Below are 22,929 nucleotides of genomic sequence, written 5' to 3'. Positions count from 1 at the left end.
CGTCCTTACAGGATGTCTTCAATTTACAAGCTGACCTCAATGCTCTGTGTAATTGGGCAACTATGTGGCAAATGAGGTTTAATGTTGATAAATGTAAGGTTCTGCACTTGGGGGCTAAGAATATGCATGGATCATACATACTGGGGGGGTACAACTGGGGGAATCAATGGTGGGGAAGGATCTGGGGGGGTCAATGGTGGAGAAGGAGATGGGAGTTCTGGTAGATCACAAGCTTAATAATGGCATGCAATGCCAAGCTGCGGTTTCAAAAGCAGGCAAAATCCTTTCTTGTATTAAAAGAGGTATAGACTCCAGAGAGAGAGGGATATCATATTACCCCGGTACAAATCATTAGTAAGACCTCATCTGGAATATGCAGTTCGGTTTTGGGCACCAATTCACAAAAAGAACATTGGGGAACTGGAGAAAGTGCAGAGAAGGGCAACCAAACTGATAAGAGGCATGGAGGAGATCAGCTATGAGGAAAGATTAGAGGAACTGAATTTATTCTCTCTTGTGAAGAGGAGATTAAGGGGGGATATGATCTCCATGTATAATACATAAGAGGGGATATGATCAACATGTATAATACATAAGGGGGGATATGATCACCATGTATAAATACATCAGTGGTTCATATAGTGAACTCGGTGTAGAGTTATTCACTTTAAGGTCATCACAGAGGACAAGGAGGCACTCTTTACGTCTGAAAAAGAAATTTAATCTCCAAATACTGAGAGTCTTCTGCACAGTAAGAGTGATGAAAATGTGGAATAGACTCCCTCAAGAGCTGGTTCTGGCCAGCTCAGTGGATTGCTTTAAAAAAAAGGCCTGGATTCTTTCCTAAATGTACATATTATAACTGGATACTAACATTTACATGTAAAGTTGATCCAGGGAATATCTGATTGCCTCTTGGGGGATCAGGAAGAAATAATTTCCCCTGCTGGAGCAGCTCTAAGTTTGGCTGTGATTGGGAGAACAGGTGACCTGGAGCTTCTAAAATATAACAATGCTGACAAGGAAGACCTTGTGACACTGGAGAAAAGATTGTGATCTGTGCATACTGCTGTGACGGGAAGAGGAAAGAGGGAGAGGAGGGTTAGATGAAGGAACAGGATGAGGCCGACAGTTTCTTGTGACATGTTTAAGACAACCGGTGAGTGCTGGGAAGTGGCACAGGATGGAGAGAGAAGCAGAGGAAACATTTCACTTAGGTGACATGGGGGGCAGGAAGCAGCAAAGGCCACTGTGAACAGTTCAATCAAGAGTCCTGATGAATATCTGGGTAAGGCTGCCCAACTAGAGGCATATCTGATAGATATGGCCAGTCAAAGTGAATGGCAGCTACCCCCCCCCCCTCTAATTCCAATTTTTCAGGTAATGGGAGTCATCAGAATATAAGGAGAGCTGATATAGTTCTTGGCTGATTGCATCTTGGCCAATAGTCAGCTGAGAACATTTCCTAAGCTGGCCATAAATCAGTACAATTTCATGGCAACGTTCATATGGAAATTCTGAAAAATTGTTTGCCAAAGCATTTGATCTCACCATCACTGAGTCAACTAATTACATCTAAAAGCCCTTAAAATTTCATCCAGACCTGCTACTTGAATAGAATCTCAAACATGTTAAACAGGTTTCATTTGTGCCTAGTCCAGTGGTCTCCAAACTTTCCAAACAAAGGGACAGTTTACCGTCTTTCAGACTTTGAGGGGGCCGGACTGTGGCCAGTGAGAATAGAAAACACACAGGGAGTAAACAATGTCTCATCACTGGTATCAGTGGGAGGAATAGTGCCACATCATTGGCATCAGTGGGAAGAATAGTGCCCCATCATTGGCATCAGTGGAAGGAATAGTGCCCCATCATTGGCATCAGTGGAATAGTGCTCCATCATTGGTATCAGTGGGAGGAATAGTGCCCCATCATTGGTATTAGTGGAAGGAATAGTGCCCCATCATTGGTATCAGTGGGAAGTATAATGCCCCATCATTGGTATCAGTGGGAAGTATAATGCCCCATCATTGGTATGAGCGGGAGAAATGGTGTCCCATCATTGGCATCCGCGAGAGGAATAGTGCCCCATCATTGGCATCCGCAAGAGGAATAGTGCCCCATCATTGGCATCCGCGAGAGGAATAGTGCCCCATCATTGGCATCCGCGAGAGGAATAGTGCCCCATCATTGGTGTCAGTGGGAAGTATAGTGCCCCATCACTGGTATCAGTGGGAGGAATAGTGCCACATCATTGGCATCAGTGGGAAGAATAGTGCCCCATCATTGGCATCAGTGGAAGGAATAGTGCCCCATCATTGGCATCAGTGGAATAGTGCTCCATCATTGGTATCAGTGGGAGGAATAGTGCCCCATCATTGGTATTAGTGGAAGGAATAGTGCCCCATCATTGGTATCAGTGGGAAGTATAATGCCCCATCATTGGTATCAGTGGGAAGTATAATGCCCCATCATTGGTATGAGCGGGAGAAATGGTGTCCCATCATTGGCATCCGCCAGAGGAATAGTGCCCCATCATTGGCATCCGCAAGAGGAATAGTGCCCCATCATTGGCATCCGCGAGAGGAATAGTGCCCCATCATTGGCATCCGCGAGAGGAATAGTGCCCCATCATTGGTGTCAGTGGGAAGTATAGTGCCCCATCACTGGTATCAGTGGGAGGAATTGTGCCCCATCATTGGTATGAGTGAGAGGAATGGTGTCCCATCATTAGCATCAGTGGAAGGAATAGTGCCCCATCATTGGTGCCAGTGAGAAGAATAGTGCCCCATCACTGGTGTCAGTGGGAAGAAATTGGAGTAGTGGCATCAGTGGGAGGAATAGCGCCCCATCATTGGTGTCAGTGGGAGGAATAGTGCCCCATCATTGGTGACAGTGGGAGGAATAGTGTCCCATCATTGGTATTAGTGGGAGGAATAGTGCCCCATCATTGGTGTCAGTGGGAGGAATAGTGCCCCATCACTGGCGATAGTGGTGCTCCACTGCCGGTGTCAGTAGGAAGAAGAGTGCCTTGCATCCATGACAGGAATAGTGCCTGAAGGCCCAGATAAAGGCAAACAAAGGGCCACATCTGCCCCCCAGGCCATAGTTTGGAGACCACTGGCCTAGAACATGCATATTATGATAGGTATGATTTTTTCTCAAACAGAAACCATATTCAAGTTAGACAAAGGATGGATCCCATGAAGCCCCACATCTATGCAGACCCGCTGGTATTAAAATGAATGGCAGTCGCATCCTGGGCTGCCACCAGGCCACACCTCCAACACATTTCACTCATGTTGGGGGTGTGGCCTAGTGGGAGCTCAGGCTGAGACTGTCATTCATTCCAATACCAGTGGGTCTGGATAGATGTGGCTTCATGGGTCCATCCTTTGCTTAATAGCTAAATAAATAAACAGTTGCTTGGAGGCAGTGGTGGACATAGGATTGCTTTCCCTTGTAGCCTGAGCGGCACACATTTTCTATTATCGGTTCATATTCAGTTAGAATTTCGTTTTTTGGAGAAAAATGTTTTATCTTGCTCCTTTGAATTTTCCTGTCCCAGTGGTCAAAAACAATCGTTGATTCGAACCCACTAACCAATACAAAATCAAAATTTTCAAACAAGATTGTACTAGTGTATGGCCAACAGGGACCAGCCAAATTTCGATCAGTGTGTGGGCTCCCTGCTTGACAGAAATTGATTATTTAATCAACTTCTTTCAAAGAGACATGTCTGGAGGGTCCCACTGTCAGAATAAAGTGTTCCAAGTTGCGGCGGCGATTCCTCCCTTCTACACAAAGTGGATGGAGGAATCTGATTTTTTTCTTATTCAGCCCAATGGATGAATGAAAAAAAACAACAGTGTCAGTCCAGCTTTAGTCTTTCCTAAGAAAAGACCAACCAATCATAAGTTTTTTCATAACTGAAATGTTTTTGTTTAGTTTTGCATAGAGAGCGGTATCCTCACAACCCATATGACATTTTTTTTTACTGTGGCACAGAGACAGAACAGGAAGTGAGATGAAGTCTCTCTAAATTCAGAAGAAATCCATCTCCCTTTAGGGCTTGTTCATATGTGAGGTGGGGGGGAGTGGTGTAGTAAAACCAGGCAGTTGAGCCGCTGTTTTATGGTCCCCCAACTGCCCGCCTCAACACCAACATATAGCTTAAACTTAAACAGCATGTTTCTTTCAGCTTGCAGTGCTGCCACTGACCATAACTAATGAAGTTCTATGCTGCCGTACTGCACCTACATTGCAAGTGTGTGCATATCTGTAATATGGCAAATTACATGGTTAAATCAGGTGGTGAGGAGGCAACATATCTCCTCACCACCTGCCAACCACCCCTGTGGGTGGGAAAAGTGTGCATCTCTTTTCATAGGAGTGCAGTCCCTGTTGCGAATGAGCCCTTAGACAGTTGTCCTCATTGTTTTCCCCTCTGTTCCTACTTCAGCTGCTACAGTAAAATATTGGACAATGCAGCTTACCAGTCCTTAGATTTTTTTTTTTTTAAGTTTTTTTCTCCCTTTATTTTCAACTGGTGATCCTGCCAGCAACTCACTTCCTAGGGTGACAACACTCATTGTACTGAATCTAATGAGGATCTGAGTTGTCACTCTCAGCTGAAAACTAATGCAGCCACCACATCTAAGAGCTGGTAAGTTGCGATATATTATGTTTTTGTTTTTGGGTTTTGATATGCTTTCAGAAGATGTGATTTAAAGTTATTGTAAACCTTTTTTTTTCTTTAAAATAATAAACATGGTTTATTTATCTGGTCTGTGTAGTGGTTTTGCACAGAGCAGCCTGGATCCTCCTCTTCTCAGGTCCCCCGCCTGTGCTCCTGGCTCCTCTTCAGTGACTGCCCCCATAGAAAGCTGCTTGCTATGGGACACTTCTGTGGCCTTGATCCCAAGCCGTGATGCTTGCGTCTATAGACACAGACAGCGCAGCTCAACCCTGCCCCCTGCTCCCTTGTCACTGAATTTGATTGACAGCAACAAGAGCCAATGGCCTCCAAGAGCCTCTTCATCTTCTTTCTAAATTTGCCAAGCATTTAATTATTGCAGTGGGGCCACCTCAACAAGGTAGATTTTGCCTATATCCTGGAGTTGGGATTTAAATGAAAGTTTCTGTGCCCAGAGTTTAGCTTTAAAAGGATTATAATACAAAATAATATGCATGTGTTGTGTGTATGATTAAGTTTGTTTTACTTGGGAAACCAGCCACAATAAGAGATCAATCATCTGGATGATTAATTTGAACTGTATTGTTTGTCTAAAGCAGTCCTAACATTATAACCTGATTGAACGGTCTCCTTTAAATCTACCAAAGGGTCATAGGCCTTCATATTACATAGATTTGGTCATTCTAATTGAGAGATAGTACAGATTGTGATGTTATCCCGTACTTAAAAATGATATGAGGTACAAACCTTCTTTCTGAAAGGAATGTTAAAATGAAAGTTTGCATGTTTTTCCATGCTGTTAATTTTGATTCATCTATGGCCAATCCCATGCATGAGAAGTCGATCTATCAGTGCATGCAGTCAATCAGCCTGCAGTTCTGATCAGTGCCGTCCAACAGTGGGAGAGTCCCACTGTCAGAATACAATGACACAGCGGGGAAGATTCTCCCATCCCCATCAAATGTAGGGAAGGGGGAAATCAGTTCAGTTTTTTCTTTCAGCCCGCTGGCTGAACAAAAAAAACTGAACCATGCATGGCCAGCTTTAAAATGGATGGAGAAATCTGTTAGATTTTTTTCACTGAACCTGCAGGCTGAGCAAAGGAAATCTATATGTGTCCAGTTTTGGAGAGGTATGAACACCCTGGTGGAGATTTAAAGTGGTTGCAAAAGCTCAAAGTTTTTTACCGCTATGCATGGCTGTCTCTAGATTCAGTAGTTCTTGAGACTCTGACCCAGATCAGGAAAGTCAAGCTGTAGACCATAACTCCTAATCTGTGTACTCATTATGGGGCATTGACTCACAAATCAATAAAGCCAGTGGATCAGCATGACAGTCAGTGGACTAGAAGTTTCAGAAATAAAGGTCAGCTCTTTGGTTCCATAGATGCTTAGTACTGATTTCCAATAAAGTACACAAGAGAAAAATATTGAGGCTGCATCTATTGGTATTCTTCTGAAGATGCTAGTTGCCTTCTACAGTTTTTCTGAACAGAAAAAGCAAGAAGCCAATTTATTTTTGTTTTGTGTCAGTAATTTCAGTGCTTAAAGCCAGGCAGAAATCATTTTCAGAAGAAAGGGGCCAGCAATGGGAGCCCTTATTGTGATTCCTTATTGACAGATTTCCTTTATTACTGAAATATCAAGCTTTAAAAGGAGATCCGTCATGAGAAATATACAAGGGAATTCATTGCTGACCTTTTTCTAATCCACTATGCCATCACTGCAAGCACAGCTCAGTATGACCTTTTTCCAAAGCAATACAAAGCAAGGCAGGTCAAATGCAGCCTCCAAACTGTCATCCACACATTGAGGAATACACAGGTCAACCGCAATACAACTTGCCTATCTATATAAGCTGTAACTTACACCCATTCGTTAGCTGTCATTCCACTTTACTTCAGTGCAACCTCTCATTAATTCTCAAAATTTTTTATTATAAAAGTATATACAAAAACAAACAACAAAACCTCTGTGTCCCCAAACCCCATGAGTCTGTAAGTGCTCTAGTCTTTTAGAGAAACAGTTTTTTAACCCTGAAGTCCTCCAATGTTCTCAAATTGCAAATTAGGTAACTTCCATTTGGGGTTGTGAAACCAAACATAAAAACACTGCACCCCTAAGATGGAATTGTTTGGAAAAGCAACATCCAGAAATACAGCAGAACAAAAATAAATGAAAATGTTTTACGACTTGTTACCCCAGTGTCTAGTGTTTCATTCCATCAATGTCCTCCTCCTCTGTGGAAACCTTAATGGGCTTACCCCCCACTTCTGCACCATCTCCAGAAGAGCTGCCAACATGAGTTTTTTTGCCCTTCTGCTCGGTTTCTCCTTCTGTACCGCTCAGGAGAACTCCACACCCCAACACCCGGCGACAGTGTCCTCTGAACCTGGGATCCAGAAAAGCATACAGGACGGGGTTTAGGCAGCTGTTGGCATACCCTAAGCAGGTGGCATAGGGATGCAGATTATTGAGGAAGACATGCAGACTGCAACTCAGTGGTAAAACCTCTGCATTCATCAGGACGTAGATGCTCTTAACCAGGTGAAATGGGGCCCAGCATGCCCCAAAGGTGACCACAAGCCCAACCATTATGGCCAACAGCCTCCTTTTCCTGCTTGCAACTAGAGGCAGGTGGAAGTGGCCAGAAACCCGGCGGCCAATGCCCACATAGCAGAAGAGGATGACACAAAATGGCGCCACAAAGGCCAACAACGTTGAGGAAAATCCCAAGCCAGCTTCCCAAAGGTGAGTTTGCCCACTACTGTCAACTGCCGAGTAGTCCATATAGCACAATGTCCTGTTGTCAAAGAGCTCATCTGTTTGTCCAGTGTTCCGGAAGATAATGGCAGGAAGAGCCAGCAGACCTGCACTTGCCCAAGTAATTGCAATGGCCATTGGGCTGGAGAGTGGAGACCGTGAGTGCCCTGGTCCTGGGGATAGCACAATAACTATGTACCGGTCCAGACTCAGTCCTGTTAAGCAGAAGGCGCTGGCGTACATGTTGAGAAGCACCATGTATCCGCTGACTTTGCAGGCCACTTTGCCAAAGGGCCAGTGATATCCTAGGGATACGTAGACAGCCCACAGTGGTAGGGTCACCACAAAAGCCAGGTCAGCAATTGCCAGCTGGACTATGAAAGTGTCTGCCGCTCGTTGACGTTCCCTGCGGTGGTGGCTGGCCCACAGCACCAGACCATTGCCAGTGATGCCCAAAAAAAAGATGAGGAAGTAAGTGGTGGGTATAAGTCCAACTGATGGCTCCCACTCATCATACTCGCAGTCGAGCATTCCAGGAAAGAGGGTTAGGTTGTCCGGCATTCCCTGGAAGAGGGTTGAGTTGTCAGTCCCCTCATCCATCTCTGGTGAGGTGCTCATCACTGTCTGTTCTCTGTCTGCAATTTTACTCCTTATAAGACCCAACAAGCTACTTTATAGCCCTCTCCTCCCTGGACACCCCCTCCTCTTCCAAGACTGCAAAGAACATTTAACTCTTCCAGGGATGCCTTTTGCTTGTGTGTGCTGTTTTGCTATGTGATATGGTAACTCAATTATCACCCCCCCTGATTATAGCCTGGAGATGAGAAAAAGGGGAGGGAGGCAGACTGGCCCATAGCAGACATCCTGTGAAGGGAGCTCACAAGTCATCTGTGGATACTGCACTTCCATTCTATAAACAGCATAGCATGACATAATAATCTGCACGATTGCTCCTCTGACCATCTTGTCCCCTGAGTCTAGCAGCTAACAAAAGAGGCACACGCGGAGCCTCTGTCTAAACACATACAAATGACCAATACACAAAAACACATTCACTGCAACCATTGTCAATGTTCTAAAATGTACAGAAAAACAATACATTTAGAAACAATCCATTAAAAAGATGAACCTAATTAATATTTTTTTCACAATCATAATGTGATCTTAAAAGATAAGTTCACCTAATGGTGATATTTGCATTGTTTGTTGAGTGCTGGATATTTAACATCTAACAAGGCAAACACCTAAGGCTCTGTTCATATCACGCAGGTGTGATGAAGTGCGCACATGCTTCTGTGTATTATCCTCACTCCCATGAGTCGTGTTTTTGCAAAAGGGTTAGGGACTTTTGAGCGATTCTCAAGCGTACGGCTTCCCATTGTAAAAAATGGATAATGGACTGCCCAACGCACGAGAATCGCTCAAAAAAAGTCCTTGACCCTTTTGCAAAATTGCGTCGCACCGAACTGCTATAGCCAGCAGCATTAATCATTGTATTCTGACGGCAGGGAAGACTCCCCAATGACAAAATACAATAGCTTAGCAGAAGTGATTCCACCCTTCACCTCTAGTATGAGCATGAATGAATCAAATCATTTTTTTTCATTCAATCTGCTAATTGAATGAAATAAAATGATCAATGTATGGGCTACCTAACTCTTGGGGACTCTATTGGTGAGATGTCACCTGTAGACATGTGCAATTCATTTTATTAGAAATGGAAAATTGGGCAAGTTTTTTGTGATTTAGAGATTCAGATGTATCAAGTAGTAACGAGTTTCAACTAATCCGAAATAAATTATAACAAAAACAACAAATTAATTTGTTTCATTCGGATGACATGATGGGAAAGTTTGGTCCTTTTATTAATTTTTGAAGCATCCAAAATAACACATTGACAAAACAAATGATTTGAACTGATTCTGATCCATAAGTTCTTATTCTAGTGAGCGTAGCGTGAACATTCTAATAATCAGGCGTTTCTTTTTTGCATTAACATTTTTCAATATTATAAAAATGTACTACATATGAAATAGAAACATTTCAATAAATACAGTAAGGTATATATGAGGATTTCTACCTATTGTGTTTGGATTGGATACAGGCGGATCCATCAAAATCTCCAAATCATAACATAACAAATTAATCTGAAATTAATTTTGCTCCCTTTGTTACTTTCAGATGCATGTGACTCCAGTTGATATTGTCTATTCAGTTCATTCCATTTTTCTTTGTGGGTTGGACAAGCAGGGATGACTCAGAGTGCAAAGTAATTTCCCGAAATAAAAAATTACCATTAAAACGAATACAGCCAATCTTCCAAAATAAAAAAAGAATAACAGAACTTCCAAAAATACAAATCGATTTGAAACAACAAATATATATTCTCCCAAAACAACGAAAAAATTCTGAAAATGAAACATTCTAACAATCATTATGACAAAACAAAATTATTTTCTTAATGGATGAAACCAAAACTAAATGAATTTTTCCATCCTACACATCTCTACTCACCAGTGTGTCCACTATAAGGAGCTCCCACCTTACGTTCTCTATTTTCTACTTATATTATGGATAATGATAGAAGCTAAAACACACAAAGGTGGTCAGGAACACCTAAACTCCCAGGTGGACAGGAACAGATTCGGAAATTATGGAGGGGGGAGCTTGGTCTGGGCCTAACCACTGAATACAGAGGACTGAATCTGACTACCAGGCTCCATCTTCAACTGCAATAACACTTTTTTTGGTGGACTTAACCTTAAAATATAATATTAAGGTGGACTGCTCTTTATACCTTCAGACAAAACACAAAATTCAAAGGAAAGAAGTAAAGATGCACAGTTCCATCCAACAGTGGCACTACTTACTCCCAACAACAGGGTGTTTACTTTACCTCCATCTTCCATGCCTAAGCAATTTCTGATTACAGCTATTAATGCAGTGCTTTACATACTATACATTCACATCAGTCCCTGCTCTTATGGAATTTAGTTGAAGGAAAGAAAATTGCTCAACTTCCCCTTCAACACAATCCATGTTGGTGGGGCAAACCCTCCCCCAGCGCTACTGTGTTCTGCTGACAGGGAGCCTTCCACACTGGCAGAATACAATGATCACTACTGGTGGCTATAGCCACTGGCAGACATAAGGCAATAAAAACCTGACAGGCTGTTTGTGCTGAAGTCAGTTGATGAATTGACTACAGTACAACCAGCCTGCCCATAGACAGATAGAAATTCAGCAAGTTCCGTTGATCCATCTATGGCCGGCTTAAGGTCCCTACCTCAGATGTACACACATATAAAGGCCAGTTTAGACAAGGACCAATTAACCTACCAGTATGTACCCAGAGTACACAGAGAAGATACACACAAGCATAGGGAGAATATGCAACCTCCATGCAGATAGTGTCCTGAACTGGATTCCATTTGAGGACCCCCGTGCTTCAAGGCAGAAGGGCTAACTACTAAGTCACTGTGCTCCCAATTTCTGATGAGAACCTGTGGAATACAAAGCAGGACAAAACAGGTCAAATTTTAAGAAAAGATGCTCTTGCACTTGACGTTAGTGTCTACTCACAAGATTTAGGAAGCTGATGTGATACTTGCCAGAAGGGATGCCTCGCCCTCCAACATGAAAGATGGGATAAGGTAAATATGTTATCAAACATTTTTCTTTAAAAGTAAATTTTTCAACTACTAATAAGCAGCGATTTTTAAAGTAGGAAGGTATCTGGTCTTAAGTTGGCCATACACTGAAAGAAATGTGAGCAGTGGGTGGCCCTGTCAGCTCCTATCGCCCAATATCGTTTGATCAGGAGATTGAGGGAGTGGATATTTCTCGGTGAAACAGTGACTGCAGACAATCAAGTGCAGTCACTGTTTGACAGCGCCCACTGGAGCCGGCTTTCAGAATACAGTAGTGTCCATGGAAGATTTGTCCATCTTTGCCATTTATTGTGAGATTTTTTTTGTTAAGCACACAGGTCCAACTTTAAACAGGCCATACATTTCAGCAGGCACCGGACGAATTTCGATCCATATATGGGCACCCTGGTTGTACACAAGTCAATCTATTGATCAACTTGCATACAATCAGTCTGTCAGGTTCTTCCTGAACGATTAGTGCCACTGGCTATAGCCGGCAACAATAATCATTGTGGTCTGCTGGCGGGGAAAGCTCCCCGTCAGCAGAACACAATAGTGCTGCGGGAGAGATTGCCCCATCAACACTGACTGTGTTGATGGGGAAATTAAGCACTTGCCTTTCCTTCCACCCATGAAGGAAGGAAAGAAAGATGTATAATCTATAGCCTGCCTTTGTAGTCCATGAACCAGATGTTTCAGAAGATTTGCCCTCACCTCGTCCTAGTGCCAGGCCTGGACTGGGAAAAAATCGTCCCAGGCATTTTAAACTGAACAGCCCGGGCACCTTTCCCTTGGAGCTTCATTGCAACCAGCCTGTTCATAGACGAATTGAAATTGAAGTGGCTAGCCTTATAAATAAATGTGCACAAGCATATTAAGAGGAGAGAGGAAGGAAGGAAGGAAGGAAGGAAGGAGTCAGCCAGTGCTGGCTTTGGTTATGTGAGAGATTCTCTCAGCTCAGAGCCCTGCAGCCACTGGGGAGAAACAGTCAGGCCTCCTGGGGCCCCCCTACAGTGGCATCAGAGCGGCCCGGGGCAATTGCCACCCTGCCCCTGGTCCAGTGTGCCCCTGCTCAGTTATGAATAGACAAATTCAGTGATCAGTACTGATCACTGAGTGACCATTCAGAAAAAGAACAGAAAAAGAAGGGGCTGGTAAATGACATTTACTGGCCCCTTCCCTGCTCTCCATCCTCACAGTGGGACAGGGGCCCCAGGGGAAGATGGATAGGATGGCACATAGAGGAACCGATCCATCCATTTCTCTCCTGCCACTGTTGAATACCTGCAGGAGGGAGAGGAGGAGAAGTGGGCATTCAGCAGTTGCAGGATCGGTTCCTCTATGTGCCACCCCTTCTATCCAAACAAATGCCCGTTGTGCTATATGGCCAGTCTGGGCCTGCCTAGCACCAACTCAAAAATCTTTCATCTTCCCATCACTTTCTGTCCAGGTAATAATGGTCATCCAGTCCTAATGGTTACCTGGATTAGAGGAGAAATCTCAACAGTCACAAAATATGACGGTGGTTCTAACTTTTCCCTATTCTATCCAAAACTTTAAAGAAAAAAAAAATAATAGGCAAGAGATGCCATGCTTCAGCGTGATCTAGTAAACTTCTTGATCTTCAGCATGGATTGGCTGTAATGAACAATGAGGGGCATCAAAGTGTGATGATTAATGAGCAATCATTTGACAGCCGAGAATAGCACAAAATTATACTACAGCTGTGCCTTCTTCCCAGAATCCAGTTCCCAAAGGAGTAGCATCACAACACAATATTGGGGGAGGCTCGTGCAGATAGAGACGATGGAGTACAAGCTCACAAACAGAGCACTTCAAGTTTTAAATAACAGGAAGAAGAAGAAGACCAAAATATCCTTCAACAAAAATTACAAATGTTATCACATCCCCTCTATCACACAATCAGCACGCTGTCATATCCTCAGCAACTGTCCCTCTACTTTTTTATCTTTACATTGATTGTCTCTTTTTATTATGATGTTATCATTAATTTATATACCACCATCTCCTACATCACCCACATTAAATAATAAGAATTATACTTCAAGTGTTTACAGCTAGCATTCAAACTAAAGCTGGCCAAACACTGATAGATATTCATACAAAAAATCTCATTAGTGCATTTGATAATGCCTACAGAGATATGGCAAATGTCATTTAAAAGTATTTCAAAATCTAGTTTACTTTTAACATTTGGCTAGAATAAGGCTATATATGAATAGAATGTTCTCCATTGCCGGCTGTGGTAAGAGGCATTGTGGTGTGCAATTCAGCGCATCACATGGCTCCCTTTTTTTCTGCTTTGTACACACTTTGTGAAGTGTACAATACATACACTTCATTCATGACAATGTACAGCAGTGAGATGTGCAGGGCTGATGTACATTGAGATTCAGCACAGTGCACTGCATTAAAATGCAGAATGTAAATGGGACACATAGGAAACAATTGTTTCCTGTGTGTCCCTGTAGTGACAGATCTTTTACATTGCAGTACTATGTCTGTCACTGCAAAAAGTGTGAATTAGCCCTTAATGTAATTTCCCAAATGAAAACGTTTAGGGAATTTTCATAAGGCCAACTGCACCAATACATTTCTTCCAGTGGTGTCTTCTACATTCCAGGCATTTGTCCCTATAGGGTCCTAAATGCCAGTACAGCGCTCAGCTTCATCCAACTGCAGCCTGCCATAGACTTTGACAGGTTGCAGACAGCGGGGCTGGATGCTGCACCTACCCATCCCAGGTGCACTAAAGTATCAGAAGGGACTCAAGGCAGCTAGATGGTCCCTGTAAAAGGTCCTTAAATGGAGTGAAAATATACTTTGTAAAAAATCCCCAATGAGGTGCAAGAGAAATTTAAAAAAAAAATGGATTTTGCTTGCACATGATTCAGCATCTTCACTAAGGAAAAATTCCTTTTCAAAGTGAAAAATCATTTTTTCAATTGAACTGCTTTAAAGCCTGCCATACATGGATCGAAATTCGTCCATCTCAGCAGGTACTGCCAAATTTCGATCCATGCATGTGCAGGCTGGTTGTAAAGAAGTCAATTTACTGATTGACATCTGTACAACCACCCTGTTAGGTTTTTCCAGGTCAATTAGTGCATTCTGATGATGAAGTCTCTCCACTGCCAGAATACAATATCACAGCGTTAGCGGGGAGATTTGAGTGTGTGGATGGGGGACTTGGGTCATTTCTTTTCATTCAACCCGCATGTTGAATGAAAAAAAAAAAAGACTACTGTATGGGCTACTTTACTTCTTAAAGCTGGCCGTAGATGGATGGAAATTCGACTGGTTGAGAAAGGACCAACCAAATTTTGTTCCATTTATGGCCATATCTGTTTATCAGAAATGATCTAATGATAAACTTCTGACGAACTGGCTTTTTGGAAGATTTGTGTTCGATAGTGCTGCAGTGGTGATCAGTGTATTTTAATCAATGGAGGACTCACAGCTGTTAGAATGCAATAGCACATTGGGGAGGATTCCCCTATCTACTATGCTTGTGTGGAAGGGGGAATCCCTTCAGTTTTTTTTTCCGATCAGACCTCTGATGAGTGTATGGCCAAATTTATTTATTTATTTATTATTTTATTTATTTCAGGTACTTATATAGCACCATCAATTTATGCAGCGCTTTACATATATATTATACATTCACATCAGTCCCTATCCCTCAAGGGGTGTACAATCTGAGGTCCCTAACTTACATTCACACATACACATACTAGGGTCAATTTAGACAGGATCCAATTCACCTACCAGCATGTCTTTGGAGTGTGGGAGGAAACCGGAGTACCCGCAGGAAACCCACGCAGGCACAGGGAGAACATGCAAATTCCAGGCAGGAGGTGCCGTAGCTGGGATTTAGTAGATAAACCCAAATTTCTGCATGACAATGCTCAGATCTAATTTTTGGCTTGTGGACCACACTTGTGAAACTACAACTATTGAAAAGGCTGTCACTTCTCTAGAAGCAGCAAGCATATTCCATTTGAATTTTGCTTAGTGACAGACTCACTTTAATACAATTTTAGTCATGAGATGAACACTTTCCATGGCTAAGGAGTCCATTTACTGAGACAGATTTATTGGAGTCAGACCTAAATGGTGAAAAAGTGTCGATGGGCAGAAGGATGTCATTGCAGAATTATGGTCATCTGGGATGTATGATGAGACAGAGAATCACATTAGAAAAAGATGTTCGATAAAGCTTCATCACAAACTGCCAGAAGCCGGCTCATCATTACTATACAACACATCCTCCAGATGGTTTCCCTGCTGACTATACATTGTACAGCTGCTACCACAGCTATATATCAAAGTGTATGACTGTGGGGTCCTTGCTCCTCTGTACGCAGGCAATTATCATGAATTTCTCTCTGTGACTTAATATCTAGATCTGATGTGAGCAAATCAGGATACAAATAGAATGAAGGAATGTTGATCACTTAAGCCTAGTACACACGGGCCGAAAGACGGGCGGCATCAGTCAGTTAAATAGAAGCCACCCGACTTTCAGACTGTGTGTACCTGTCTGACAGGAGCCAGCCGAAGGGGCATGACCGATAAAGGTCTGCTGATCGGCTACCGATCAGCGCGTATAACGGCTCCTTCAAATTTTTTTTTTTCAAAAGACTATTATTTCAGGTACTTATATAGCACCATCAATTTATGCAGCACTTTCCATATATATTGTACATTCACATCAGTCCCTAACCCTCAAGAGGTACAATCTAAGGTACCTAACTTACATTCATACATTCACATACTAGGGCCAGTTTAGACAGGATCCAATTAACCTACCATCATGTCTTTGGGGTGTGGGAGGAAACCGGAGTAAGTGAGGAAACCCACGCAGGCACAGGGAGAACATGCAAACTCAAGGCAGGTGGTGGCGTGGTTGGGATTTGAACCAACGACCCTTATACTGCCAGGTGGAAGAGCTAACCATTTAGCCACTGTGCTGCCCACTAGTAGTGTGTACTAGGACTTAGCCAGCTTCAGTGCTCCTTACAAAGGTGAACCCTAATACTCCAAACTCCCAAGTGGTTAGGAAGAGGAGGTGTTATTGAAGTATCTAAAGCCAATCAGCAGGAACTGGCCAAGATTCAAACCAGCTATGGGCAGGCTGATTGTACCCAAATCGATTGTTGTATGTCTTGGGTACAACCAGTCTGTTGAATTTGGCATGCAATTATTGTTAGCTATAGCCAACACATCCAGCCCACTGATGCTCGGTTAGATTGAGATCTGAATAAAAGGAGAACCTGTCATTTTGTTCTGAATGAATAAAGTGACCGATTCCCTTTAAAAAAGACATAGGCCAGTGCTATCCTTATTCCTCTATAGCAGCCATTCCCAACTAGGGTTCAGTGGAACCCTAGTGTTCCTCCAGGGGTGGCTGGGGGTTCCTTGAGCTGTAGCTAACTGACCTTCCATCTGATAGTACCTGCATAGTTTTAGTTCCAGAGCCACTTGACAGAGCCAGCAGCATGACTACAAGGGTGTCCTTCTGGCCACCCCTCTAAGGGGGGCATTCTTCCCACTTACCACCATCAATGTAGGAGCATTTTCCCAATGACCACTGATGGACTAATCTTATGAGGGGTTCCCCCGAGACCTGAAAATTATTTCAAGGGTTCCTCTGGGACATAAAGGTCCAGAAAGGCTGCTCTATAGAGTGGGTCTGATCGTTGGCTGGTATGTAAGTTGGAATTCCTCAAAAGCACAACAAACAAAAAAGTGAACACAGAGGAGAAACTGCGCTTTATGAAGAAAGAACACTTGCTGGGCAGCAGTAAAGAATTCCCAGCATACCGGATGACAGCCAATGCTTGCCAGTCCTCAGCAGTGAACACAAACTGACCCAAATAGTGTCCAAAATAGTGTCTACAGTGCCCATTAGTTACAGTATCTCACAGGATTGAGTACACCCCTCACATTTAGACATTATTGGCTGTGTGTTGAGTTATTTTGAGGGGACAGCAAATTTACATGTTATACAAGCTGTACACTCACTACGTCACATTGTAGCAAAGTGTCATTTCTTCAGTGTTGTCACATGGAAAGAGAGAATCAAAGATTTACAAAAATGTGAGGGGTGGACTCATTTCTGGGAGATACTGTAGGTCAAGGATGAGATTTTGTATCAATTTATATGGGGCTTTTATGGCTGTGTCTTGTCACTGTGTGTGGCAGATGGACAGATGTTCTCCAGATGTGTATGTGTGGTGCCAGGTCAAAGCTTTTCCTCCTATCTCGCTCTTCAAGAGCTCTCCCTGTTTATCTGCACTCTGATAACAGTCTTTTCTGTTATCTGACTGTTTATGTTTCATTGTCTCTAAACTTGTGACATCTCCATACAATCTCTGTGTTACAGAAATGCATTTTGCTTTAAAATTGAGGTACAATGGTGGAATTGCTGAGTGTGTTCAGGCAGGTACTTAAAGCATACTAAAACCCAAAAACAAAAAGAGTATGTTACAGCTTATCAGTTTTTTAATGTGGTGGCTACATCAGTTTTTACCTTTCAGCCTAAAGCTGGCTATACAAGAAAAATCCATAGATTTCCCTATTCATGGAAGACAGTATGTATGAATGGATGAATGCTGCGGGCTATTGGCTGCTAACAGCTAGCACCGATAGCTTAAAGCTAGGTACACACCAATCAACCATAGGATTATGACCACCCACCATAACACATCGAGGCATGGATTCCACTAGTCAATTGAAGGTACGGTATCTGGCACCAACCAGTCAGTAACAAATCCTTTCAGTCCTGTAAGTTGTGAGGTGGGGCCTTCATGGATCAGAATTGTTTTTCCAGCACATCACAGAGGTGCTTGATTGGATCTGGAGAATTCAGCGGCCAAGTCAATACCTCAAACTCATTAGGGTTGATTTACAAAATCTGGAGAGTGCAAAATCTAGTGCAGCTGTGCACGGTAGCCAATCAGCTTCTAACTTCATATTGTTCAATTAAGGTTTGATGAAAAAAACTGGAAGATGATTGGTTTCTATGCAGAGCTGCAACAGATTTTGCACTCTGCAGTTTTAGTAAATCAACCCCATTGTGTTCCTCAAACCATTCTTGAATTCATCAGACCAGCCCACCTTGTTCCATTGTACCTGATTTTGATAGTGGGCACAGGTCAGCATGAGCACGTTGACCAATCTGTAGACCCGTACACAATGAACTGTGATGCTCTGTGTGTTCTGACACCTTTCTATCAAAACCAGCATTAACTTTTACATCAATTTTAGTTATAGTAGCTCTTCTATTGCATCAATGAGCCTTGGCAGCCCATGACCCTGTCACCAGTTTTCTTTCCTTGGACCACTTTTGGTTGGTCCTGACCACTGCAGGCCGGAACATCCCAGAAGAGCTGCAGTTTTGGAGATGCTCTGTCGTCTAGTTATTACAATTTGACCCTTGTCAAAGTCGCTCAATGCCTTACACTTGCCCATTTTTTCTGCTTTTCACCACATCATCTTCAGGGACAACATGTTCACTTGCTGTCTTTTATATCCCACCCACTTTTAGATGCCAAAGTAATGGGCTGATCAATGTTATTCAATTTACATGTCATTGGTCATAATGTTATAGCCGATCAGCATAGATTTCTCTTGTTTAGGTTGCTGGCTGAATAGGGGAAAAACAATGGATGCATAACAATGTACTTTTCACTGGTACTCTAGGCATAAACAAGCATTTAACCCTTGCAGTGCGGGTAACCCCACTGCAAGGGAATCTTTTCCCTTTCCCTTCCCTTTTGCTTTCAAGGGCTGTAGCTATTTGCGATAGGGCACTATAGTAACATAAGTAAGAGACCCTCACCCTGCCTCTCTAATATCCATCTCAAAGCCCATTCCTCTAGTGACACACAATACTAATTGCTTTCATAACTTTGCAAATAGTCTACTGAGCCATACATTTTTTTAAAAATTTATTTTAGGTACTTATATAGCGCCGTCAATTTACGCAGCGCTTTACATACATATTGTACATTCACATCAGTCCCTAACCCTCAAGGGGCTTACAATCTAAAGTCCCTAGCGTGCATTCATATACTTGGGCCAATTTAGACAGGAGTCAATTAACCTACCAGCATGTCTTTGGAGTGTGGGAGGAAACCGGAGTACCCTGAGGAAACCCACACAGGCACAGTGAGAACATGCAAACTCCAGGCAGGTGGAGCTGTGGTTGGGATTTGAACTGACGCCCCTAGTACTGCCAGGCAGAAGTGCTAACCATTTAGCCACTGTGCAACATTCATTTAATCCAATGTGCTTGCTTGTAAAGTGCTGATGCTACCTGTAGCTCTGTGCCCCTGCACCTCCATGGCTCATTGCAGTCACACATTCTCCTATGGCTGCATTTACATCCTTGCAATGAACGAAAAAATTTTTCTTGTTGATACACTGCAGTGGGATTCATTCATAAGGGTACCCCAATGCATGGGTTGCAGAGCACCACAGCACACGGTAACTTATTACAATGCATTGTTTTGCACTGCTGTATTAAAAAGAAGATACATGCACTTCTTAAGTGCAATTTTGGTTTAGTAGGCCTTCATAGCTTGCTTCAGTAGGCAACATATCAAATGAAAGGGCTGCCTTAACACAAAGCAAGATAATACGTGCGATGCAAAACCCCACTTTATCAGGCATTAATGCATGTGTGTTACTGCAACACATAGATGTGAACCTAGCCTTAAAATGGAACTAAACTCCCACTGGACACTTGTAATAAAGCTTACCTATAGGTACAAGAAATATCTCCTAAACGTGCTCCGTTTATGAGATAGTCAGTGTCCCGGCAGCTGATACACTCATGCATGGGAGTGATGTCATCAAGGCTTGGCTAAACTGGAGTACCTGGAGGAAACCCACGCAGGCACAGGGAGAACGTACAAACTTCCAGCAGGTAGTGTCGTGGTTGTTCACTTTTTTCTAATCATTAGTGGGGCCAAATCGACGTTTGTTTGTGATGGGAAAATTCAATGGAGCAGGATGGAAAAATTTTTTATGAAGTGTGCATTTCTAACAGGTTACATGGTTTTTGTTTTGTAAAGTCAACTCAATCCAAAATCGAATGTTAAAATGCAAACAAAATCTTGAACTACTTTTGAACGACATTCAAATGTTCAGAGGATTTTTGGACAAATGTTCCTAGGGATTTTTGTTCAAAATTTAGATAGTGTTTATCCACTTTTAGGGACATAGGCTGGTGGTATGATCTGCCCGCCAAACAATCATTCTCCTGAGCATTGTACATACATGCAGGTCTGCTTTGGGTGAACTGCCTTCATGTCTGGCCAGCCTCTACAGTATGGGGCCACATAGACTTCATTTCACACCGATAACCTTGAAGCGTGAAACAGAAATAGACAGCCTGTGGCTATCTTCACTTCTGGAAAATAAGATGTGCATGTTTATTTGTGTGTCTATGATAATGCCTATTATCAGTCTGCCTTCAGCCTCCCCAACTTCTGACTACCTTTCATGCTGACTCCTTAACAAACAGTTGCTAATGACCCCACCAATAAGCCATTTGCCCTAATTATGCAGTGAGTGGCTCACATATTAACGACTCTGCAAATTGCTGAGCTCCCAGCTGGCAAAGGATAGTTTGAACCATCTATCAGTAAACATGATCTATTTCAGACATACAGTTGTGGCCAAAATTATTCAACCCCCACTGAAATTGAGTGTTTTGGCCAGTTTGACATTGCTTTTGATCATTCAGTCATCTTGCTTACATTTACATTAAAGAGGCACTTGTAGGTCAGACAAATATAACATAACAGTTATAATGAAATAACCACAAATGTCTTTTCTGTGCTCACAGCATTATCAGTTTTATTCAACCCCCAAGTGACATTCAATCTTAGTACTTAGTACAGCATCCTTTTACAGTTATAACAGCTTTTAAACGTGAAGCATAGCTTGACACAAGTGTCTTGCAGCGATCTACGGGTATCTTCGCCCATTCTTCATGGGCAAAGGCCTCCAGTTCAGTCACATTCTTAGGCTTGCGCACTGCAACTGCTTTCTTTAAGTCCCACCAGAGGTTCTCAATCGGATTTAAGTCTGGTGACTGCGATGGCCACTCCAAAATGTTCCAGCCTTTCCTCTGCAACCATGCTCTAGTGGACTTGGAGGTATGCTTGGGATCATTGTCCTGTTGAAAGGTCCAACGTCTCCCAAGCCTCAGGTGTGTGACGGACTGCATCACGTTTCCATCCAATATCTCCTGGTACTGAAGAGAATTCATGGTACCTTGCACACGCTGAAGCTTCCCTGTACCTGCAGAAGCAAAACAGCCCCAAAGCATGATTGACCCTCCACCATGCTTCACAGTAGGCAAGGTGTTCTTTTCATCATAGGCCTTGTTCTTCCTCCTCCAAACATAGCGTTGATCCATGGGCCCAAACAGTTCTAATTTTGTTTCATCAGTCCACAGAACACTATCCCACAACTTTTGTGGTTTGTCCACATGGCTTTTGGCATACTGCAGTCGACTCTTCTTATTCTTTGGAGACAGCAAGGGGGTACGCCTGGGAGTTCTGGCACGGAGGCCTTCATTACGCAGTGTGCGTCTTATTGTCTGGGCTGAAACTTCTGTACCCACATCTGACAAATCTTTTCTCAGTTCCTCAGCAGTCACACGGGGACTTCTCTCCACTCTACGCTTCAGGTAGCGCACAGCAGTCGAAGTCAGCATCTTCTTTCTGCCACGACCAGGTAGCGTTTCAACAGTGCCCTTTGCCTTGAATTTGCGAATGATGCTTCCTAAGGTGTCTCTTGGTATGTTTAACATCTTTGCAATCTTCTTATAGCCATTGCCCTTCCTGTGAAGAGAAATCACCTCTTCTCTTGTCTTCCTGGACCATTCTCTTGCCTTCACCATGTTTGTAACCACACCAGTAAATGTCTAGAAGGAGCTGAGTATCACAGTCATTTTAAAGCTGCCTAATTGGTGCTTATTATGCTTGATTGCTGCTCGGTGACATCCACAGGTGTTTTCAATACCTGATGGAAAGCACCTGTATGAACCTCTGTTCTTCAGAGTGGTAGTCTTTAAGGGGTTGAATAATTGTGGCAATGAAGAAACCACATAAGAACCATTTACTACTGTATTACATAAACAATTGATGTCATTTTAGTTGCATTTGGGTAGTTACAACGTCCTTGTAGGATTTGATTCTGAATACAATTCCAAATGTACACTATAGTCCCTAAACCCCTTTACAGCATTGGGGGTTGAATAATTTTGGACACAACTGTAAGGTTATCTCATTGTCACTGTATATCTCTATTCATTGCACAATGTATTGCAACTTTATGGCACCCCTCAAAATACCTGCATGCTGTTAGCAGACAGGCTATAAGATTGTGACTTGATATGAACAGTTTTTGGTTCACCCCTTTGGATAGTGAAAGAGCAATCATATGAGAATTATCATCGTAAGAAGATGTAAAAGAACATTCAACAAACATGCAACCAACAGTCATTACTAATGATAGCAAATCATGGGAGAAACAAAAGCGTTTGTGCAATGTTTCTTAGACAGTCCATAGATGATTCATTTTTTTTTTGTTAAACCTGAAAAAATTAGCAGATTCTCCCATCCACACTTAAGGTGGGAATACATGATTAGAAAATCGAACGATCGGTCATCCGATAACCAAGAGGCGTTCATTCGTTGGTCGAAATCGTGGCCCATATTAACCAATCTAAAAAAAATTGTTCGTCGGGCAATACGTAGTGTTGACATCTTCCGTACAAGTG

The 22,929-nt window shown here is 42.8% G+C and overlaps 1 protein-coding gene across 1 annotated transcript; it reads right to left on the bottom strand.

The window, feature by feature from the left end:
- Positions 1 to 6,608: 6,608 nt before the first annotated feature.
- On the bottom strand, positions 6,609 to 8,169 carry LOC149457467 (apelin receptor B-like). The gene has a single exon (XM_089683648.1). The coding sequence runs from the start codon at positions 8,071 to 8,073 to the stop codon at positions 6,901 to 6,903; it is 1,173 nt and encodes a 390-aa protein (XP_089539774.1). The 5' UTR covers positions 8,074 to 8,169; the 3' UTR covers positions 6,609 to 6,900.
- Between the last annotated feature and the right edge of the window lie 14,760 nt (positions 8,170 to 22,929).

This window comes from Staurois parvus, unplaced genomic scaffold (assembly GCF_062004578.1).
Source record: "Staurois parvus isolate SC_StPar_1 unplaced genomic scaffold, SC_StPar_1.0 ptg000320l, whole genome shotgun sequence".
Classification (NCBI taxonomy): Eukaryota; Metazoa; Chordata; class Amphibia; order Anura; family Ranidae; genus Staurois; species Staurois parvus.
The sequence above is the reverse complement of the archived record's forward strand: the minus strand, read 5'-3'. Positions and strand labels throughout refer to the sequence as shown.

Bases quoted from the DNA above. Each gene is read 5' to 3' on its own strand.
- LOC149457467 (XM_089683648.1), bottom strand. From the start codon at position 8,073: ATGAGCACCTCACCAGAGATGGATGAGGGGACTGACAACTCAACCCTC.